General features: G+C 53.3%; 1 protein-coding gene across 3 annotated transcripts in view; it reads left to right on the plus strand.

Annotated features, from left to right (window-relative positions):
• The window catches only part of RPS6KA1 (ribosomal protein S6 kinase A1), a 38,489-nt gene extending 20,630 nt beyond the window's left edge, over window positions 1–17,859 (plus strand). For all 3 annotated transcript variants that reach the window (XM_081817807.1, XM_081817808.1, XM_081817806.1), the window contains 14 exons: window positions 142–284; window positions 692–762; window positions 1,055–1,143; window positions 2,151–2,215; window positions 2,446–2,548; window positions 3,977–4,107; window positions 5,237–5,362; window positions 5,585–5,674; window positions 6,065–6,223; window positions 14,671–14,832; window positions 15,058–15,134; window positions 15,362–15,479; window positions 16,413–16,550; window positions 16,882–17,859. In XM_081817807.1, coding sequence (XP_081673933.1) covers window positions 142–284; window positions 692–762; window positions 1,055–1,143; window positions 2,151–2,215; window positions 2,446–2,548; window positions 3,977–4,107; window positions 5,237–5,362; window positions 5,585–5,674; window positions 6,065–6,223; window positions 14,671–14,832; window positions 15,058–15,134; window positions 15,362–15,479; window positions 16,413–16,550; window positions 16,882–17,004 — 1,595 coding nt within the window. In that variant the 3' untranslated portion in view covers window positions 17,005–17,859. The remainder of the gene's footprint in view (window positions 1–141; window positions 285–691; window positions 763–1,054; window positions 1,144–2,150; window positions 2,216–2,445; window positions 2,549–3,976; window positions 4,108–5,236; window positions 5,363–5,584; window positions 5,675–6,064; window positions 6,224–14,670; window positions 14,833–15,057; window positions 15,135–15,361; window positions 15,480–16,412; window positions 16,551–16,881) is intronic.
• The last annotated feature ends 2,355 nt before the right edge of the window (window positions 17,860–20,214 follow it).

The raw sequence follows: 20,214 nt of genomic DNA on the forward strand, positions 1-20,214 counted from the left end.
TCTCTGGGCCTTAGCCTCCTCCTGAGTGTCATGGGGGTGATGTCCTCAGGCCTGTGGGCAGGGGCATTGGGTGTGCAGGGGTTGGCAGCAAGGAAGGCAGGGGGTTCCTAAAGACGTGTCCTCTTGCCCTCCTTGCCACAGACTTTGGCCTGAGCAAGGAGGCCATTGACCATGAGAAAAAAGCCTATTCCTTCTGTGGGACGGTGGAGTACATGGCCCCCGAGGTCGTCAACCGCCAGGGCCACACCCACAGTGCCGACTGGTGGTCCTACGGGGTGTTGATGGTGAGTGCCCAGACAGGGGTAAAGCATTCAGCCCATGCTTTGGGCCTCAGTTTTCCCCTCAGTACAGTGAGGGAGTTGATAGTCTCTAAGACTTCCTCCTGTATTTTCCCAGCCAAGCTGCCTCACCCTCCACCCAGCTGCAGGTTCCTTCCTTGGGAGGATTCCAGGCTTGGCCCCACGTGGGCTGTCCCCAGCCTGGGATTGGGCCTCACCTCAGCCTCAGCCCCTAGTACTGCTTTTGGTGTTCTGATTGGCAGAGGAAAGAGAGACAGTCACAATTCTTGATCCAGGTGGACCTGCCACAGTCCAGCAAGAATCCTGGGAATGGAGCTGAGTGGCCTGGGTGGGAGGAGGTGGGGGACATGGGAGATGGAGACCACAGCCTCACAGACCCTTGTCCTTTGCAGTTTGAGATGCTGACGGGCTCCCTGCCCTTCCAGGGGAAGGACCGGAAGGAGACCATGACGCTGATTCTGAAGTAAGCACCAGCCCTGCCCTGACACTTTAGGGTTTCCCCCGATGCTGGCCCCAGCTTGGGGGCCAGAATAATACTCTGTTCTTGCCTCAGATTTCCCCATTAATGAGACCCTCCTCTGGGTTAAGCACTATGCTTTCCTGGGCTTGGGCGGGGAATCCCTGAAGTCTTTGGGAGGTGAGTTAGTGGATGGTTTGTCTGGATTGAGCTGGAAATTCAACCTGGATGGAGTGGGGAGGGGAGACAGGGCCTCTGGGGCGGGCTCAGCCCTGATGAGACCTGGGGGCTATTTTAGGGCAAAGCTGGGCATGCCCCAGTTTCTGAGCACGGAAGCCCAGAGCCTCCTGCGGGCCCTGTTCAAGCGGAATCCTGCCAACCGGCTCGGTAAGCAGCCCCAGCTCGGGAGGGGAGCGGGGTACAGCTGCAGCCTAGGCCACAGAGCCACATCTGGGGCTGAAAGGGGCCGTTGTTGTCCTTTGTGTGGGCAGACAATGCCGCGGGCCACCCTGCTTTCTGGCTCCATGTGTGGTGTTTGGGGAGGGTGACCTGTGTGTAGGGGGAAGGCAGGAACTGAGTCATCCCCACTCCCCCTGGGGACAAGGACAGAGGCCCCCACACATCTCCTTCGCCAAGGCTGCTGGCACAGCAGAAAGAGCATGAGCTCAAGAGTCAGGAGGCTCAGGTCCCAATCCCGGCCCCGTGTCAGGTCCTCACTGCCCCCACACAGTGGTCCCTCCATAAATATTTGTTGAATGAGGGCCATTTATGAGCTAAGTGACCCAAGGCAGTTGACTTCACCTCCCCGAGCCCCGGGTCCGCATGTCCATGGGAGATGATGCTCTGGAACCCTGTTGACTAAATGAAGTTGCATGAACATGCCTGTTGTGTAGAAGATGTTCACTGTGTCTTGGCTCCTTGGCCCCTGGGTTCCTCTGGACCATGACCAGCTTTGTAAGGTCCAGTCCAGGTCCCTGGGGTTGAATGGAGTGAGAGTCTGCCTGGTGGCTGACAAGGACATGGGATAAGAGCAATAGAGAGGAGGCCTGGGCTGGGAGGGAGATGGGGGCCTCTGCAGATCTCAGAACAAGGCCAATTTCTGTTCTGTGTGGCCTTGGGCAAGTTGCCTGACCTCTCTGGGCCTTTCTTCTTCCATCAGTACACTGGAGCTTGATCATAAGGGTCTCCAGAAAGTGGCAAATGCTGAGTGGGCAGTAGGCCTTTGGGGTCATGGCTGGGTGGATTTGGGACAGGGGGAACCCATTGTCCCCCATGCTCCCAGTAGACTGCTGCAGTCGCTGGTCCCAGACCATGGTGAGGTCACACAGCAGACAGGGTGGGTGTCTGGGGGCTTGGACCGTCCAAGGGCAGACCCCTCATCTGGGCTCTTTCAGGCTCCGGCCCTGATGGGGCAGAGGAAATCAAGCGGCATGCCTTCTACTCTACCATTGACTGGAATGTGAGTGTGTCTGTCCACCCCAGAGCCCCCATCAGGGCTTCACCTGTGGCGGGAGGGGGCTTCTACCATCAAGGGCCCCGGATGTGGAGCAGAGGGTGACGGCATGGCCTTGGAGGTGAGGTTGGCCTCCCAGGGTGCCTGCACTCCAGGCCAATTACCTTCTCCTGCCCGAGGCTCCTGATGGGGTGTGGGGGCGCCATGGTGACCGGAGTGCCCACCCCACCTTACAGAAGCTGTACCGTCGTGAGATCAAGCCACCCTTCAAGCCGGCCGTGGCGCAACCTGACGACACCTTCTACTTTGACACCGAGTTCACGTCCCGCACACCCAAGGGTGCGTCTGTGGTCTGGCTTGTCTTGGGCTGGTACAGGAGGGAAGCAGGGAGTCGGGGGCCCCTCAGGATGTAGGGTGGTCAGGCCCAGGTGTGTGGGCAGACTGCAGGATAGGTCTCTGACTCTTTGTCCCCATCTCATTCGGCCTGACTCTCCCACTCCAGGGCTCTATGGGCCTCTTTGTGTCTGGGTGAGGGGGTGGGGGAGTGGGTGGTTAAGGCCACAGTAGAAAAGTCAGGCCCCCTTCCCCGGGGCATCTTCCAGCCCGCTGGGAAGACCGAACACATGAGGCTCACATTCACGTCAGGACTAAAGAATCCAACCCAGCAGAAACATGAGGTGGAGACAGTCTGGCAGAGCAGAAGTGACAGCGCCCACAGGTCAGGGGCAAGTGTGGGAATCGCCTTTGGCTGCTCTGATCACTGGATCTCAGTGTACTCATCTAGAACGTGGGCTCAGCCACAGACCCTCTCAGTTCCTGGGGTTACTGCGAGAAGCCAAGGAGGGGGCTTCTGGGAGGGAGTTTGATAAATCCCAATATTTTGGCCAGATATTGGGGGGGTAGTGTTAGTTCTGGAAGGATTCCCAGATGGATGGGTTTTAGCAGAGGGGGTGCTCTTCTCACTGTGGCTTGCACATCTCTGATGACAGGGAGCTTAGCACTTCTCCAATAGTTTGTCTCATCTTGATTCACTTATCTGACCCGTATGTACCAGGTTCCTGCTGTTGCCAGTGATCAGCCACGGCGGGGCGGGGGCTGGCCCTGCCTTCATAGGGCTCAGACTCTATTTGGAGGAGAGACATGAAAACTGGGCAGTGTGACGAGTGCAGCTTCACAGGGGTGAGGAGCTGGAGGAGCAGCTTCAGGCAGAGTTTCTCAGAGGGGAGCGTGACAGCCAAGCCTTGAAGGGCAGAAGAGCCGTGGAGTACCCAGTTACAGGGAATAGCATGTGCGGGGGCTCAGGGGCTCCTTTAAGGACCTGGGGAGTCCAGTGAGGCTGAGCTGCAGAGTGGAGACAGAGGAAGCTAAGATCGCAAGGACCTCAGTTGCCCAGCTGAGGAGTTGGGCTTTCTTCTGAGGTCCGAGGGGAGCACTTGAAGGGTTCGGGCAGGGGGTAGATTTGTAGTTGGGACCATCCCTCCTGGTGCTGCACAGAAGATGGACCCACAGGGGCAGACCTGAGGCAGTAGGCCTCCAGAAAGAGATGAAGTGTCTTGGCTTGGGCCAGACGCCCAGTGTGGGGGGTCTTCTATGTCTCTTGTGTGTCAGGGCTGGGCTGGTCTAAAGACACATGAACAGATGGGCTGCCTGAGGCCTGGCATGAGGGGCCTACCCAAGCCCCCTCCACAGCCAGCTGCTGAGGCAGGCCTGGAAGCCCCATGATCAAGGGCGCCTTCTCAGGGTCACATCTCCCTCCCACCCCTGCAGACTCCCCGGGCATCCCCCCCAGTGCTGGTGCCCATCAGCTGTTCCGTGGCTTCAGCTTCGTGGCCACTGGCCTGATGGAGGACGACGGCAAGCCTCGGGCCACACAGGCCCCGCTGCACTCAGTGGTACAGGTGAGGGGGCGGGAGACTGCTTCTCCTTTGTCTTCCCTACCCGGGAGCCGCCAAGGCAGAACAGCTGGGGGCACAGGCTCTGGAGTCACTGAGTGTCAAACCCTGACTGTCACTGTGTAGTCCGTTGGACCTCCCAGCCTCCTTGGGCCCCAGTTTCTCTGCTTGGGTGGCCACATGGATAGAAATTTCCGAGCACAGAGCCGGGGACGTTGTAAAGCCTAGATAAATAAATGTGAGGGGGTGCCCAGGGTGCTAGTGCTATGGGGTGGCTGACAGGTCCCTGACGGGGACGGGGGGCAGAGGGCTCAGGTTTCCTCACATTTGTCCCCCATGAGCGCACTTTCCCAGCTCCGTGGGAAATTTAGAAGTGAGAGGCCTGAGTGTAGACTCCGGAGCTCATTGCCCGGGTTCAGAGCTTCTAAGGTAAAGGACCTTGAGTGAGACATTTACCTTCCCAGGGTCTCGGTTCCCTCAGCTGTAAATGGGGGTGATGATAGAACCTTCTCCATAGGTTGTTCTGTGTGAAAGTTAAGGTGACCATGTAATTTATTATTCAGCTGAGACACCTTTGTCCAGGACAAACAATACACCAGACTGGGTGTAAGGACAACAGGCATGAACCAGGGCTGTCACAGGGCATGTGGTCACTGCTGAAAAGTGGTGGGAATAGTTCCTGCCCCACACTAAGCACCACAGAAGTATTTGCTATTGTTAATGGCTCAGAACCTTAAGACACCTCACGACATGGGCTCTGACACGCCAGAAGGGGGAGGCAACTCACCCAAGTTCACGGAGTGGCAGCGCCGGGACCCAGCTCAGGGCTCCTACGTCCCTCAGGCCTGCCCAGCTTTCTCAGAGCCACAGACCTCATGATGTGTGTGTGGTGACTCTGTTGCCTGCTCTCGTCACCCCCGTCTGACCACAGCCTGGAGCCACTGCGTGTGCCCATATAGAGTAGAAAACCGAGGCCCAGAGGGAGATTTTTGCTCGAGGTTACAGGACCAAGATTCTGCCCCAGGCCTCCAACTCTTGCCTGGTGCCACCTCCACTGAGCCAAGGCCTTGGGCGCTGGGGGACGACCCCTGCATTCTAGAGCAGAGGGTCAGCCCCATCTGTTGGTCTCGTGCAGCAACTCCACGGGAAAAACCTGGTTTTTAGCGATGGCTACGTCGTAAAGGAGATGATCGGTGTGGGCTCCTACTCCGTGTGCAAGCGCTGTGTCCACAAGGCCACCAATACGGAGTACGCTGTCAAGGTGGGCCTCTTGACCATGTCTCAGCCAAGGCTCCTGGGCTGGGGGGAGGCCAATGTAGCCCTAGCCCTTTGGCGGGGGAGGGTGGGTGCCTTAGGCTCTCTGGGTGGGTGAAAGGAATGCGGCTGAGACCCCCCCCTCCAAGCCCTGCAGTGTGGGCTCTGTGGCAGGGAGGAACTCTGGAGAATGTCCCCCTGATGTCGCCCATGTGCCCCCTTTCCTCAGGTCATCGACAAGAGCAAGCGGGATCCCTCAGAAGAGATTGAGATTCTTCTGCGGTATGGGCAGCACCCCAACATCATCACTCTGAAAGATGTGAGTGGGAGGGTCCTTGAGACCGGGATGGGGCCTGGGGCACTCAACTCTGGGATTTGTCTCAGGACTGCCATTCCTTTGACTTCGGATTTTCCTCTGCTCATGGGAGGGAAGGATCTTTGTGCCACCAGTCTGGCTGCGCCCCAAGGCTCTCCACTTCCGACTCGGGCCTTCTCTGACCTCTTTCCTGCCCCTTGGGGGACCAGGGCCAATATCCTCCTGTCTAGGGAGGACAGAGGCCCAGAGAAGTGGCCCCATGGGGGCTACTGAAGCACGGAGCAGAACACATATCCGAGGCTCATGTCCTTCTTTCCTGGCCTGGTGAACGGGTAACCAAGGGACCCAGGCCTGGCATGGAGGGGAGGGCCCTGACGGTGAGGTCTCTGACAGGTGTATGATGATGGCAAACACGTGTACCTGGTGACAGAGCTGATGCGGGGTGGGGAGCTGCTAGACAAGATCTTGCGGCAGAAATTCTTCTCAGAGCGGGAGGCCAGCTTTGTCCTGCACACCATCAGCAAAACCGTGGAGTACCTGCACTCCCAGGGGGTAAGTCCGGGGTAGGGGGCACCCAGTGGGGATGGCGGGCTGCTGAGGATCTTACCATCAGCAGAGTGCATGAGCCATGGCTGGCCCAGGCAGGAGCTGTCTTCAGGCAGCCAGCCAGAGGGGAGACGATGGGTGGTGGGTGGGTAAGGAGATGGATGTAAGGAAGGGAAGGAGGGAGAGATGAGGCCGGATGGTGAAAAGGAATGTTGACACAGTAGTTGCTGTGTGCCAGGCACCATGTTAAGTTCTTTCCTTACGCTATCTCACCTGATTTTCACAACAGACCTAGGAGGTAGGTACTGTTATTGGCCCCACTTTACAGGTAAGAAGACCAAGGCTCAGAGATGGGAGGTGACTTGCCCAAGGTCACACAGCCAGAGAAGAATAGAGCCAGAATGTCCGACTGAGGAACGTGGTTGAGGGGCTGCAGATCGGGTGTGGGTCTGTGAGTTAGGAAGCTGCAGGGTCAGCAGGGAGTTGAATCTGGTTGTGGGTTCGGCTGCTAGGACAGAGGAAGTGGATGCAGGAGGAAATGCTGCTGGAAAGACAGCAGGTGCTAGAGAAGAGGTATTTGTCCAAACCATACGACTTGCATGGGATGGAGGTGGAAGATTTCCTGTGGTGTGTATAGAAGCTGAAAATAGAGTTAGCATGAGTTTCTCTCTGGACAAGATGATGTTTTGGGGTGCTCGCAGTCAGCGTGGGGGTTAAGAATGCAGGTTCTGGAATCCAGTGATCGGCTGTGTCCAAGTCCTGCGTGTACTGTTGGGAAGGCCTCTCACCTCTGAGCCGTTTCCTCATCTGCGAACTCAGGATAGCGGGAGCTGCCACCTCGCTGCCCTTGGAAGGCTCCACGGGCCACAGCAGCCCCGTGGAACATGCTGCATAGGGAGGAATAGGGCCAGATCATTGCTGTGCTTTTTTTTTTTATTAACTTTCTATTGTCAAAATTTTTAAATATATACAAAACTATGAGAAGAGTATAATGAACCTCCAGATACCCATCACCCAGATTAAAGAATTGTTGAGATTTTTATCTCCTTTCTACCCTCTCTCCCTCCCTCTCTTTCTTTTCTTTTTTCTTTCTTCCCTTTTCATTCCTTCCTTCTTTCCTTCCTTCCTCTTCTTCCTTCCCTCTCTTTCTTTCTTTTTTTGTTGTTGCTGAAGTATTTCTCCCAACCTTTTATTGAGGAAAACATTCAAATCTATAGAAAAGTTAAAAGAATCTTATGAAAACCATTTCTCTTCTAGATTCACCAAATCTTAACAGTCTGCCACATTTTCTTTATCTCTGTTTCTTTGTCTCTACTTCTATATCCTTATCTCTGCATATAAATATATATTTTTACAGATGCATTTGAAAGGAAGTTACAGACATTATGACACTTGACCCATAAATACCTATAATTAAAGTATTTTAAAGCATATCTCAGACCTCACACAATCTTAGTTGTATATCTCTAACCCTAAAAAAGACATTTTCCTTCATAACAACTCTCAAAATTAACAATTACTTGTGTTCACATAGTACCTAGTCAATAGATACATTTCCCTATTGTCCTTTCAAAAAATCTTTTTGCCATTAGTATATTGGAATCACAATCTCTGTAAGATTTACACCTTTCCTTCACTTGTTAAATCCCTTAAGTCTCTTTTCAAAAACGGAGATAAATTTTGCATATGGTAGAGCTTAAGTGTATAACCCGAAGAGTTTTGTTAAATATATACATCCACATAACCTCCATAGTAAAACCTCCCTTTTTTATGCCGCTGACTAGTTGAAGAGATCAGTTCTGTGGAATGTCCCACATTCTGAATGTGTCTGTTTGCTTCCTTATGGCATCATTTTTTTAAAAGTATTCTCTTTTGTTTTTAAGATTTTATTTATTTTTGAGAGAGAGAGAGCACGAGCAGGGGGGAGGGGCAGAGGGAGAAGCAGACCCTACTGAGCAGGGAGCCCAACTGGGGACTCGATCCCAGGACCCTGGGATCATGACCTGGGCCGAAGGCAGACGCTTAACCGACTGAACCACCCAGGTGCCCTATGGCATCATTTTAATTGTTTCTCTATTGCCTGTATTTCTAAAATCTTAATTATATTTTGCTTCAACTTCTTTTCAGAAGCAAGGAGTTAGAAAACACTTCATGGGAGGTGTGGTGTACTTCATACGGCATCACATCCCCAAGCACAGCGTCACTTTGCCCCCATTAGTCATTGGTCCCCTCAGGTGGTAACAGTCTAGGGATGGGTGAATGGGTGGCAGGCAGTGGGTGAGCCCGACGGTGTACTGTAAAGACCCTCACCAACCTCTCATGCAATGGTTTCATCCTTTCAGGATCTTTGCCTGCATCAGTCATTTCATTAGGGTTTGCAAAAATGGCAATGTCTGATTCTGTCTAATTTATGAGGGGGATTCTTTTGTAAAAAAGAATCAGAGTGGGATGCCTGGGTGGCTCAGTCGGTTAAGCGTCTGCCTTCGGCTCAGGTCATGATCCCAGGGTCCTGGGATTGAGTCCCACATCGGGCTCCTTGCTTGGCGGAGAGCCTGCTTCTCCCTCTCCCTCTGCCTGCCACTCCCCCTGCTTGTGCTCTCTCTCTCTCTGACAAAAAAAGTAAGTAAAATCTTTAAAAAAAAAAAAAAAAGAATCAGAGCTTCAATTTGGTTACCACATGTACCGTTTTAATGGTCATGTTCGAAGTGGTTTTGGCTTTTGAAATGGCCAGTGCAAATAGACTAATATTTAAATATGTCAGGTCAGGTAGTAAATGTTTCCTTTTCCTGTTTTGTTCTCAAGTGAGTACTAGTTAAAGTTACCCCCAAGAAGGTTTAGAAGACAGAGCCAAAGCAGTGAGTTTCCAATGGGTCAAGCTCAAAGCAAGGAAGGACTTTGTAGAGTGAGAGCTGCCTCCTCTACTAGGGACATATAAACTCCCAAGTACAGACAACCATGTGGGGGCGCAGTGTTATGGGAGAAAGTGGTCTCTTTCCCAACGTTGCGAGTCTGTGGGTCTCTAAAGTTTCTGGCCCTTTCCAAATACCAGGGGAGATGATGAGGAAATGGGAAACTCTCATTGAGGTATTTGGAGGGAGATTCTTTGAGCTGATTATGAATTGGCAGTATCTGTGGTTTAGAAGCTGGGACTCTCCTAAGAGGGATGGGAAGGGGATGACCAGCAACAGTGTCCACTGGGACTTTCTATTTGTTTTAATGTTATCTTTTTATTGAAGTATGACATAAACACGAATCCCAACGTTCAAGTCAGTAAATTTTCAGAAAGTGAGTACACCCACATAACCAGCACCCAGATCAAGAATCAAAGCTTTTGGGGCACCTGGGTGGCTCAGTCGTTGGGCGTCTGCCTTCGGCTCAGGTCATGATCCCGGGGTCCTGGGATCGAGCCCCTCATCGGGCTCCCTGCTCAGCGGGAAGCCTGCTTCTCCCTCTCCCCCTGCTTGTGTTCCCTCTCTCACTGTGTCTCTCTCTGTCATATAAATAAATAAAATCTTAAAGAAAAAAAAAAAATCAGAGCTTTTCCAGTTTCCCCGAATGCCGTCATATCCCTGCCAGTCCCTGCCCCCTTCCCAAGGATGACCATTCTAAGCTCACTGCTAACAGCTTCGATTCGTTTTGCTTGTCTTTGAATTTTACAAACACCTCCCCTGTTGCCTCTGGCTCTGCGAGTCCTCCATGTCGTCGTGCGGCTGTCGCTCCCTCATCCTCATTGTGGTGTAACTTCTGCTGTATGATCAGACAGTGCTTCTGTGGTCCCTTCTGCTGTTAAGGGACTCTGGATTGTTATTAGTTTTCGATGATGACAAGTAAATAATGCTGCCGTGACATTCTAGCGCTTGTCTTTTGGTGACCACCCATGGGTATTGTGACGCTGTGTGCACACCTAGCAGCGGACCCTCCGGGTTGCGGTGTGTGTGTGTGTGTGTGTGTGTGTGTGTGTTCGTCTTTAGCAGGTGATGCCAAACAGTTCTCCAAAGCTGTTTTGCCCGCTTACAGCCCCTCCAGAGCGTGCGGGAGTTCTGGTCCTTGCCCAGGCTTGGGTTATTGCATGGCTTGAATCCTAGCTGTTCCGGTAGGTGGGGAGGGCTTTCTCGTTGCTGTTTTCATTTGCATTTCCCTGATGACCAGTGAAGTTGAGCCCCTCTTTGTGTGTTTATTGTCATTTTGGACAGCCTCTTTCATGAATTGCCTGTTCAAGTCCTATGTTTATTTTTAAAAATTGGGTTGTCTGTCTTTTTCATCTTATTTTGCAAGAGTTCTTTGTTGAACACATGGAGTCCTTTTATGCCTAGCTTCCCTCATGTTGTCACCAGAAGGGCCCCACTGAGCCCGGGACAGCCTGTTGGAGAAGTCAGTAGAGAGTCACACTTCGGCTTCTCTGTTTACCCAGATGATTTACATAAAAGAACTTCAGTGTGTGTGTGTGTGTGTGTGTGTGTGTGTGTGTGTGTGTGTGTTCCCAGGCGCCTAAATGCACATCCTCCAGTGACAGGGAGGACGACAGAGGTGGCTGCTAATGGTAGCGGGCGCTACACAGCAGTTCCCACAGGCCAGACAGAGTTCTAAGCACTTTACATACCAACTCACCTAACTGTTCTGACAGACAGTTGGAAGTGGGGACTGTCATCATGCCCATTGTAGAGGTGAGGGAGCTGAGGCTCGGGGTAAGTAAAAGTCTCCTCGCTAATCCGGCTTCCCAGTCCTCTAGTTTGCCCGTCCTTGTTGTCCTCTAATCTTACATGCTTCTTTTTTTAAAGATTTTATTTATTTGGGGTGCCTGGGTGGCTTAGTCGTTTAATCGCCTGCCTTCGGCTCAGGTCATGATCCCAAGGTCCTGGGGTCGAGCCCCGCATCGGGCTCCTTGCTCAACGGAGAGTCCGCTTCTCCCTCTCCCTCTGCTCCTCCTGCCTGCTCATGCTCTCTCACTCTCTGTCTCTCTCCCTCAAATATTTATTTGAGGGAGAGAGAGAGAGCGTGCGTGAGCACATGAGCAGGGGGAGCAGCAGAGGGAGAGGGAGAAGCAGGCTCCCCACCGAGCAGGGAGCCCGATGCGGGGCTCGACCCCAGGACCCTGGGATCATGACGTGAGCCGAAGGCAGCTGCCCAAACGACCGAGCCAGCCAGGCGCCCTTTGAGTGCTTCTTAACAAGCGTGCTCTGTAGCTTAAGGTCCAGCCCGGCGGTGGGGTCAGCCTGGGGAGCGCTGGAGTCACTGTGACCACAGCTGCCATTTCCCAAGCCCGGCGCTAAATAGTCCCGGTACATAACTCATATACTCATATGCTCCTTCTGGCCTCAGCACTATCACCAGCCCCATTTCCCAAAACCGAGGTCTAGAGAGCTTAAGTGACACGTCCAAGATCACACAGGCTGCTAAAGGCAGGATTCGCACTCTGGCCCGACTGAAATCACAGCTCTGCCAGAGGCCGCAGCCTACTACTCGCTGGCTGCATTTGACCTGCATGCACATTTTGTTTGGCCTGTAGGCTGTGGGGTGGTTTCTTTGCTTTGGGTTTGGTTGAGTCAGGTAACTGGGCTCCTTTTGAAACCTGGGCCTGCGTTGCCGCGCGGGGACTGTCAGCTGGAGCAGAGTAGGTCACAGCTGCCCCTTAGACTGGTTGGCCTGGCTCCGTCTCAGGCTGGCTTCACTCCTCGCTTGCCCCGCCTGTTGTGGTCTTCAGGGCAGGGGGATGGGAGCCTGCGCTACCCCTTCCCCCACACACACCCGGGGTGGGCGGGGGACAGGTATCAGAATCTCCGGGCCGGGGGCTTCCTGCTGTAGTGAGCCACAGTACCTGGAGGCGTTTGCCGTTTCTCTGTGTTGTGTGACGGCAGGATAAAGAGCGAAAACTTCCGTATCCCAGTTTCCCAAAAGTGTCATTGTCACACCAAACTGCAGACTGTGGAATTAAGGTCAGAGCTGGGTTCAAGCCCCACCTCTGCTTCTTGTTTACATGAGCAAGTCCATTCTCTTCTCATAGCCCTGGCTTCCTTCTCTGGAGAATAGAGCCGGCAGTCCCTGCCCTGCCCACTGACCTAGGCATCACGGCAGCCCCCGTGAGACCATGGGTAGGAGAATACTTTGGAAACCAGGAAGATCACTCATACCCTCAGCCAGGCTGAGCATCCCTGACCTCTGGAAAGCTTGGCTGGGCCCTCCGCAGGGAAGAGAGTCTACATTCTTGGGGTCTGGCCTTGTCTTTGGGGCCATATGATTGTATCAGAAGGACAGAGCCCTAGGAGCTGGTCAGGCAACAGCCCAGGAAGGGGCTTCCCAAGAGTGTGGATACAGTTCGCAGGTGTCACCCAGACCACCCTGCCGGTGTAGCCCTCTCCTCATCCGGCACTGTGCCCTCTTGGAGGTAGACTGTCAGGGCCATGTCTACCCTCCAACCTACCTGCCCCACAGGCACCTGCTAGAGGGCTTGGGGCTCAACTGGGGCTATGAAAGGATCATCTCATAAAGCCAGCTAATCTGTGAGAGTCAAAACCTCACCTGCAAGATCTCTATGTGTTTTAGAAGTGGATTTGTTCATTCATTGCACAGAGTTCACTTAGCATTTGCTCTGTGCTGGGGTGCTGGAGGTGAGCAGCCATTCCACAGACAGATATGATTATGGTCGAGGGAGCCTCCATTGGCCTGAGCTCAGGACACTTGAGGGGTTGTGGTGGACAGTGAGGCTGGAATGGATAACTGAGCCTCCCACACCAGGATGGGGACTTTGGGCTTTATCTTGCAGGTAGTAGGGAGCCATTGAAGGTTTTTGTCAACACCCTATTAGCTTATGGGAGGAGGAGCAAGAAGGTGAGACCGAGTTTAGTCTGGGATGTATTGGGTTCGAGGGTCTGTGGAACATTCAGTGGTTGATCTCTGGCAAGCAGCTATATGATTCTGGACTCAGGAAAGTTCTGGGCTAGGGTTGGCGATCTGAGAGTTGTCGATAATGAGGTAATGGAGGATTGGCTCTACATAGAACCCTACAGAGGGACGGGGGGAGGATGGAAAGTGGAGTGGTTCAGCCCTCAGATTACAGAGGAGCAGAGGGGGGCCAGAGGAGTCATTTGCTTCAGGCCTGAATGACATTGGACAGATGCTCCTTGAATACCTACTGTGTGCTAGGAACTGTTTTAACTGTTGAGATACAGCAGTGAACAAAACACTCATGGAACTTATATTCCAGTGGGTGGATTCAGAAAAACAATTAAGTAAATATTATGTCAAATGGAGGTAAACGGTATGGATAAAAATAAAGCAGGATGAGGAGCCTAAGGAGTACTGGTTGGTATTTGCTATTTTATATGGAATGGTCCAGGGAAGTCCCCACTGATAAGGTAACATTTGAGCTGAGACCTGAAAGAAACAAGAGAATGAGCCAGGCAGATGCTTGAGGGAAGAATGTTCCTGAAAGTGGGAAAAGTGAGTGCAAAGGCCCTGAGGCAGGAGTGTGCTTGGCATGTTGAAGGAAGTGCAAAGAGGCTGGTGTGGTTGAAGCTGATTGAGCAAGGAGGAGGGTGCTAGAGGACAACAGAGTGCAAGAGATGTGGGTGAGGGGCAGGGGAAAGATCAGGTGGGGCCATGTAGGCCTTTGGAAGGACTCTGCCTCTTAAAAGGGGAAGCTTTGGGGGGTTCCAGCCAGGATGACATGATCTGACTTAATTTAACAGGATCCCTCTGGCTGTTGTATGTATGTATGTATTTTTAAAAAAGATTATTTATTTGAAAGAGAGAGAGCGTGCACACAAGCAAGGGGAGCTGCAGAGGGAGAGGGAGAAGCAGGCTCCCCTCTGAGCAGGGAGCCTGACACGAGGCTCAATCCCAGGACCCTGGGATCATGACCTGAGCCGAAGGCAGACGCTTAACCAACTGAGCCACCCAGGCGCCCTGGCTGCTGTATTTAGGACTGTAGGAGGCAGGGCAGAAGCAGGGAGACCAGTTAGGAGGTGGTTGCCGTAACGCAGGTGAGGGATGATAGCGTCCCTGGTTGGGATCAGGGCTGCCAGTAGAGGGGTTGAAAAGTGGTTGGGCTCTGGATATATTTCAGTGGTAGAGACAGCAGAGCTTACTGATGCCTTGATTGAGGAATATAAGAAAAAAAGAGGAATTGAGGACTCAAGATTTTGACCCAAGCAATGGGAAGCATCGGTGGAGTTGTCTTTAGGAAAAACTGTGATGAGCAGACTTGAGGGGAGAAATAAGTAGAGTTTGGTGTGGACAGGTGAAATTAGGGCTGCCTCGCAGACATCCACACGAAATTCAAGTCGGCAGTACCAGCAGCACTAAGGGCCCCATTTCAGCCCCTTCCCTTCCTTTCAGATTCTGGGTCCTTCTGTCCCTCCCTGGGCCCGTCTTCCTAACTGTCTCATCCCTGGCAGTTGACCTGGGCCACTAGCAGCCTGCCCACATTGAGAACTGACCGGACCCCCTGCCCTTAGGTTGTTCATAGGGACCTCAAGCCCAGCAACATCCTGTACGTGGACGAGTCTGGGAACCCCGAGTGCCTGCGAATCTGCGACTTTGGCTTTGCCAAGCAGCTGCGGGCTGAGAATGGGCTCCTCATGACACCTTGCTACACTGCCAACTTTGTGGCCCCTGAGGTGAGTGCTCCGGGGAGCCTGGCACAGGAGGCCTTGTGCCCTTTTACAGAGGCCCCACGTGGTCCAGGATTCCAGTCTGTATGGTCTTGGCTTTGGTACCAAGGGAGGATCCAGCCCATGGTTGGGATCCTTGTCCTGCCCTTTGGGGAGCAGCACACGAGCATATGGGGCCAATTGCTGCTGCCCCTCAGACTAACCACCCTCCCCTGCCTTCCTTCCTGCCAGGTGCTGAAACGCCAGGGCTACGATGAAGGCTGCGACATCTGGAGCCTGGGCATTCTGCTGTACACCATGCTGGCGGGGTGAGCGACCCCTCTCCCCGGCCCTCCCTCCAGCCCTAGTGCACAGGCGGGGCTGGTGCTTGGCTGAGGGGAGAGACTCAGCCCTGCCTTTGGGAGCCCCACATGGAAGGGGAAGACACCGCCCTGGGGAGTACCCAGCCTGAAGGGAGAAACAGCTCCCGACCCCCACCCCTAGCCCCAGGATGGAGGCCAGAGGCTATACCCCAACTGGGTGGACTTTTCTCCAGATACACTCCATTTGCCAATGGACCCAGTGACACACCGGAGGAAATCCTGACCCGGATCGGCAGTGGGAAGTTCACCCTGAGTGGGGGAAATTGGAACACAGTTTCAGAGACAGCCAAGGTGAGTCTGTGAGGCCCAGCTCATTTGGGGTGGGGAGGCAGGGTCCCATCCCAGGGCTTTTTAGCAGTTCATGAAGAGGTAACCTGCAACCTCGTTTCTTCAAGTGGAATGTTCCACAAATCGCTGTTGCTATATTTCTCCAAGTGGAAGGTTCCCAGGCAGACTGCCGTCCTACCTTGTTTGGACAATTTGGTGATCATTCACAGCCCTTCCCATGTTCTGAGCCCTGCAGGGGGACAGAGGCTGCATAATCACAGCCCTTGCCTTGAGGGAACTGGGTGTGGGGAGAGATAGGGGCTTGCATACAAGGAACAGAGATGCCAGGCAGCAGAGAAAGGCAAGTCCTCCTCCAGGGATGCAGGCGCTGGAGGCATGGAGCCGAGCTACCGACCACGTCAAGCAGAGAGGCCTTCTCAGAGGAGGGAGCATTTGAGCTCTCAGTATTAGCAAGCTTCCAGTTATGGGAGCCTCTGTGCCACACAACGGGTCGAGCCCTTAATAAATAGTACCTCATATCAGCCTTATGAGGCAGATATTGTTGTTCTCCCTCTTTGTCAGGGGAAACTGAGGCTCGGAGTGTTGAAGTAATTTGCCCAGGATACTCACTTGATCAGCAGAAGAGGCCAGTTTTGAACCTGAGTCTGCCTGATCTCAATCTTAGGTTCTCCCCACCTTCCTGCATGGCTTCTAGAAGGTGAAAGAGAAAGGAAAGGACATTCCAGGAAGAAGTCCCAAAGAAGGGCACGTGCTTGGGGAGGCCTTGGAGCGATGTGGAGGATGGATTACAGGGGCAACTGGGAGGGTTCAGGCTGGAGACGGCGGGAGACGGCGGGAGATGGCAGGAGGTGGCCGCTCGCCCACTTCTCATCAGTGGGGCACAGCTGTGGGCTCCGCTGCCAACTCCACCAACCGTCTTGTCCGCCGCGCCCGCAGGACCTGGTGTCCAAGATGCTGCATGTGGACCCTCACCAGCGCCTCACAGCCAAGCAGGTCCTGCAGCACCCATGGATCACCCAGAAAGACAAGCTCCCTCAGAGCCAGCTGTCCCACCAGGACCTGCAACTTGTGAAGGTACGGCCACTCCGGGCTGCTGGGCCTCTGGTGGCCCAGGCCAGGGTTCCAAGGGCAAGAACTTGGGCAGCATAGGCTGCAGATGCCGTATCTATCTGTCCTCAGGGAGCTCCCATCTAATATGCAAGGGTGTCTACGGTCCTCTGGGGGACCCAGGCTCTGACCTGTGAAGCCTCCAGTCTGATGGAGGAGGCAGGACTACTGACCATGAAGGACCGCCAAGGCTGGATTAACAGGGGCCCAGGCGGGTGTGGAACACTGAGAGCGGCTGGGGTGCGCGTGTCCCCGCACCGCCCGCCGTTGTGATCTGACCTCCCCGCTTCTCTCCCAGGGGGCCATGGCAGCTACCTACTCCGCACTCAACAGCTCCAAGCCCACCCCTCAGCTGAAGCCCATCGAGTCATCGATCCTGGCCCAGCGGCGGGTGAGGAAGCTGCCGTCCACCACCCTGTGAGAAGGCAGAGCGTCCAGGCCGCAGGGCGGTGCTGGCTTGATGGAGGCCGCATACTTCCCAGACGGAGCAGGCCTGAGTCACGGGGCCAACAGGAGCGGAGCCCCAAGGGGCCCAGGAAGCAGCCAGCCCAGATCGCCCCCACTGAGGGTGTGAGAAGTGCCTTCTCCTTCCCCAGGATGGACTCTTCTCGGCTCATGCTCTGCTGGTTGAAATCAATTCACTGTACAAACTCATCTTTTTTTAAGGAAAAAAACGGCAAAAACCGCCATGGATTTTTTACAAGATCCATTTGCCTTTCTGGGAGCAGAAATACCCGTGCAGCCCCAGGAGGGGCACTGAGTCACACCAAGGCTCTCTGCGGCTGAGAATCCTTAGAGCTTTGGTATCCTACCCCGGGGCACCCCACGACGGGCCATCTGCAGCCATCTGCAGCCATCTGCACATACCTCCGAGGCAGTCCGGCACCACCTTCCAGAGCCCTCGGCTGTTTAGCAGAACTTGCTCTATTCGCAGTCAGCTCCTTTTCCGTTCTGTTCTGCTGGGGGGTGGCGGGGTCGCTCTAAACCTCTTCCTGCTGGAAGAGAGGACCAGGACCCCGTGGCCCCCAGCTCAGGCACCAGCATCTACACCGGCTCCGCCAGGGGGTTCCCCGCAGGGAGATGGGGCAGCCGCAGGAGGAGGATCCAGGAAGCACTTTTGGGCGGACTTGTGTTGGAGTCTGCTCCAGGACAGAGTTCACAAGAGGCCTGTGGGGTGGGCCGAGAGAGGCAGGGGCTCTTTTTCATTTCTTCCTCAGCTGGTTACTCAGGGTTCATCTGTCCACGGCCTTTCTAATAAATTTGCAGTTGAGTTGAAGCACGCTCGCCTCCGCTTTTCATCCCTGAATTTCCCCTCTCTGCTACTGGGTGTTGAGGACTTTGGCAGCAACAAGAAATGGATCAGGGCCAATGAGCCCAGCTGCTTGGAGCTCAGGTCATTTGGGGAGCATGTGGGAGTCCCACTGGCCCTTCCTGCACATTCCTGCCAGGGGATTCCATTATGGTATTAATAAGAGTCATGGTATTATTAGCCCCCAGTGACCAAGTGCCAGGCACTGTGCCTGGGCCTTACATGTATATCTCGTTTAATGCTAGTCTATTATCAACTCTGTTTATAGATGGGGAAACAGAGGCTCAGAGAGGGGAATGACATTTTGTCCACACTAAGTATTTTCTGAGCACCCACCTTGGCCCTGCTCCAGATACTGGGGAAGCAAGTAGAAAACAAGGTCATTGTTTTCACGGGTCTTTCCTCCTAATAGGGGAAATGGACAATTAACAAACTGAGGTCAGCTATGGATAAGACATTCGCAGAATTAAATTGGGATAGGAGATGGCATGATCAGGAAGGCCTCTTTGGGGAGGTGACCCAGAAGCTGAGATTGAATGATAAGGGGCTCTCCAAGACTAGGAGGCGGGGCAGAGTGGGCAGCAAAGGAGGTGGGCATGGAAACACTGTTTCCAAGGAGGAAACAGCCTGGGCATGCTCAGGGAGGGACCAAAGAGAAGCCAAAGTGGTTGTGATATCAGAGCCAGGGGGTTTGCATGAGATGAGGTTGGAAAGGAAGGTGGGGCTGGTCATGCTGGGCTTTGTGGCCCAGGGAAAGGGATTAGGGTTTAATTCCAAGTAAAATGTAAGCTCCTAGAAGAATTTAAGCAGAGGAGTGACATGATTTGATTTACATTTTTAAAAGATGGCTCTGACTCATGTGTAGAGAGTTAATGGGGGGACGGGGGACGCAGGAAGCAGAGTGACGGATCAGTGGCTACTGCAGTGGCTCAGATGAGAGATGGGGTGGCCTGGACTAGGAAAGTGGGAGAGGGCATGGGGAGGGAGTGAACAGGCAGGATATGCTTTATAAGTAAAGTAGACAGCATTTATTGGCCGTTTGGATAGAGAGACTAAGAGAGAAAGGAGATTCTTACATATCTTCCAGATTTTTGACTTGAGCAGTTGAACACGGAGGGAAATGTGGAGGAACAGGTTTGAGAATTCTGTGGGAGATACCTTTTAAATACCCAAGTAGAGATGTCAACTAAGAGTTGTAACCAGAAGTTGGAGTTCTGGAGAGAGGTCTGTATTGGAAGTATAAATCTTGGAGTCAGTAGCTGGGAGGCAGTTTATAGAGCCAAGAGGCTAGGCTTTTCCAAGTGTGGCCCACAGACCAGCAGCAGCAGCATCTGGGAACTTGGTAGAGATACGGAATCTCAGCCCCATCCCCAGACCTACTCAGTCAGATTCTACATTTGAAAAAGATCGGCATACGGTTTTTGTGCACACTGAACTTTGAGAAGTGCTGTTGTAGGGACAGAGCAGAGAAGAAAAGGGACTGCCACTGAGCCCCGGAGCATGCTAGCACTTCAAGGTGGCACTGAACACCCACTGAGACACACAGTGCTGAGCCCCTGACCTGGGTATGTTCCACTCCCCTGAGACTCAATTTCTCCATCTGTGCAGTGAAACCAATATGTCCTGCCCTGCCCACTGCCCAAGGTTGTCCATCCTGGACCTCTTCACCCCAGCTGGAATCCTGAGCATCATCCCTGACTCCTTCCCCCACTTCCTACATCCCATCTGCATCCTGGCCCCATCAATTCTGTCTCCTAAAATATTTGGGGGATTTATCCCCTCCTCTCCATCCTCCCTGTCCTCATATTTTTGTTCTTTGCCACAGCCTACTAATTCCCTCCAGTCTTTTGTGTTCCCAACATCCTCCATTTAGAATTACAATCTGACCCAGCATCTGCCCTGGAGTGGCTCCTCATAGTCCACAAGATAGAGCTCAGGCTGACAGTATCCTGTGTGATCTGGCCCTTGCTAAGCATCAGCTCTCATAACCTATCCAAATACTGCTCACAAAACCTGAACTGCCATGCTTCTGCCTCCCTTGGATTCTGCTGCTATGTGTTCTGGTTGACTTTTACTCATTCTTTAGGAAAATTTGAATGACACTTCCAAGAAACCAACCAGCATACCCCACACAGACTTTGGCAGTCTTCCTTTGGGATCCCCAGATATCCTCATGTTCCATTTCTTTGTACATCACAGTGTTTGGAAACAGCTGATGATGTCTTCCTCCCCTCCCCCACACCAGACTGAACTTGAGGATATGGACTATGTTTTGTTCATTTTGTACCCCAAGCACCTAGCACCAGGCCTGGCACACAATAT

Source organism: Leptonychotes weddellii, chromosome 4, assembly GCF_054177405.1.
Source record: "Leptonychotes weddellii isolate Sample4059 chromosome 4, ASM5417740v2, whole genome shotgun sequence".
Classification (NCBI taxonomy): Eukaryota; Metazoa; Chordata; class Mammalia; order Carnivora; family Phocidae; genus Leptonychotes; species Leptonychotes weddellii.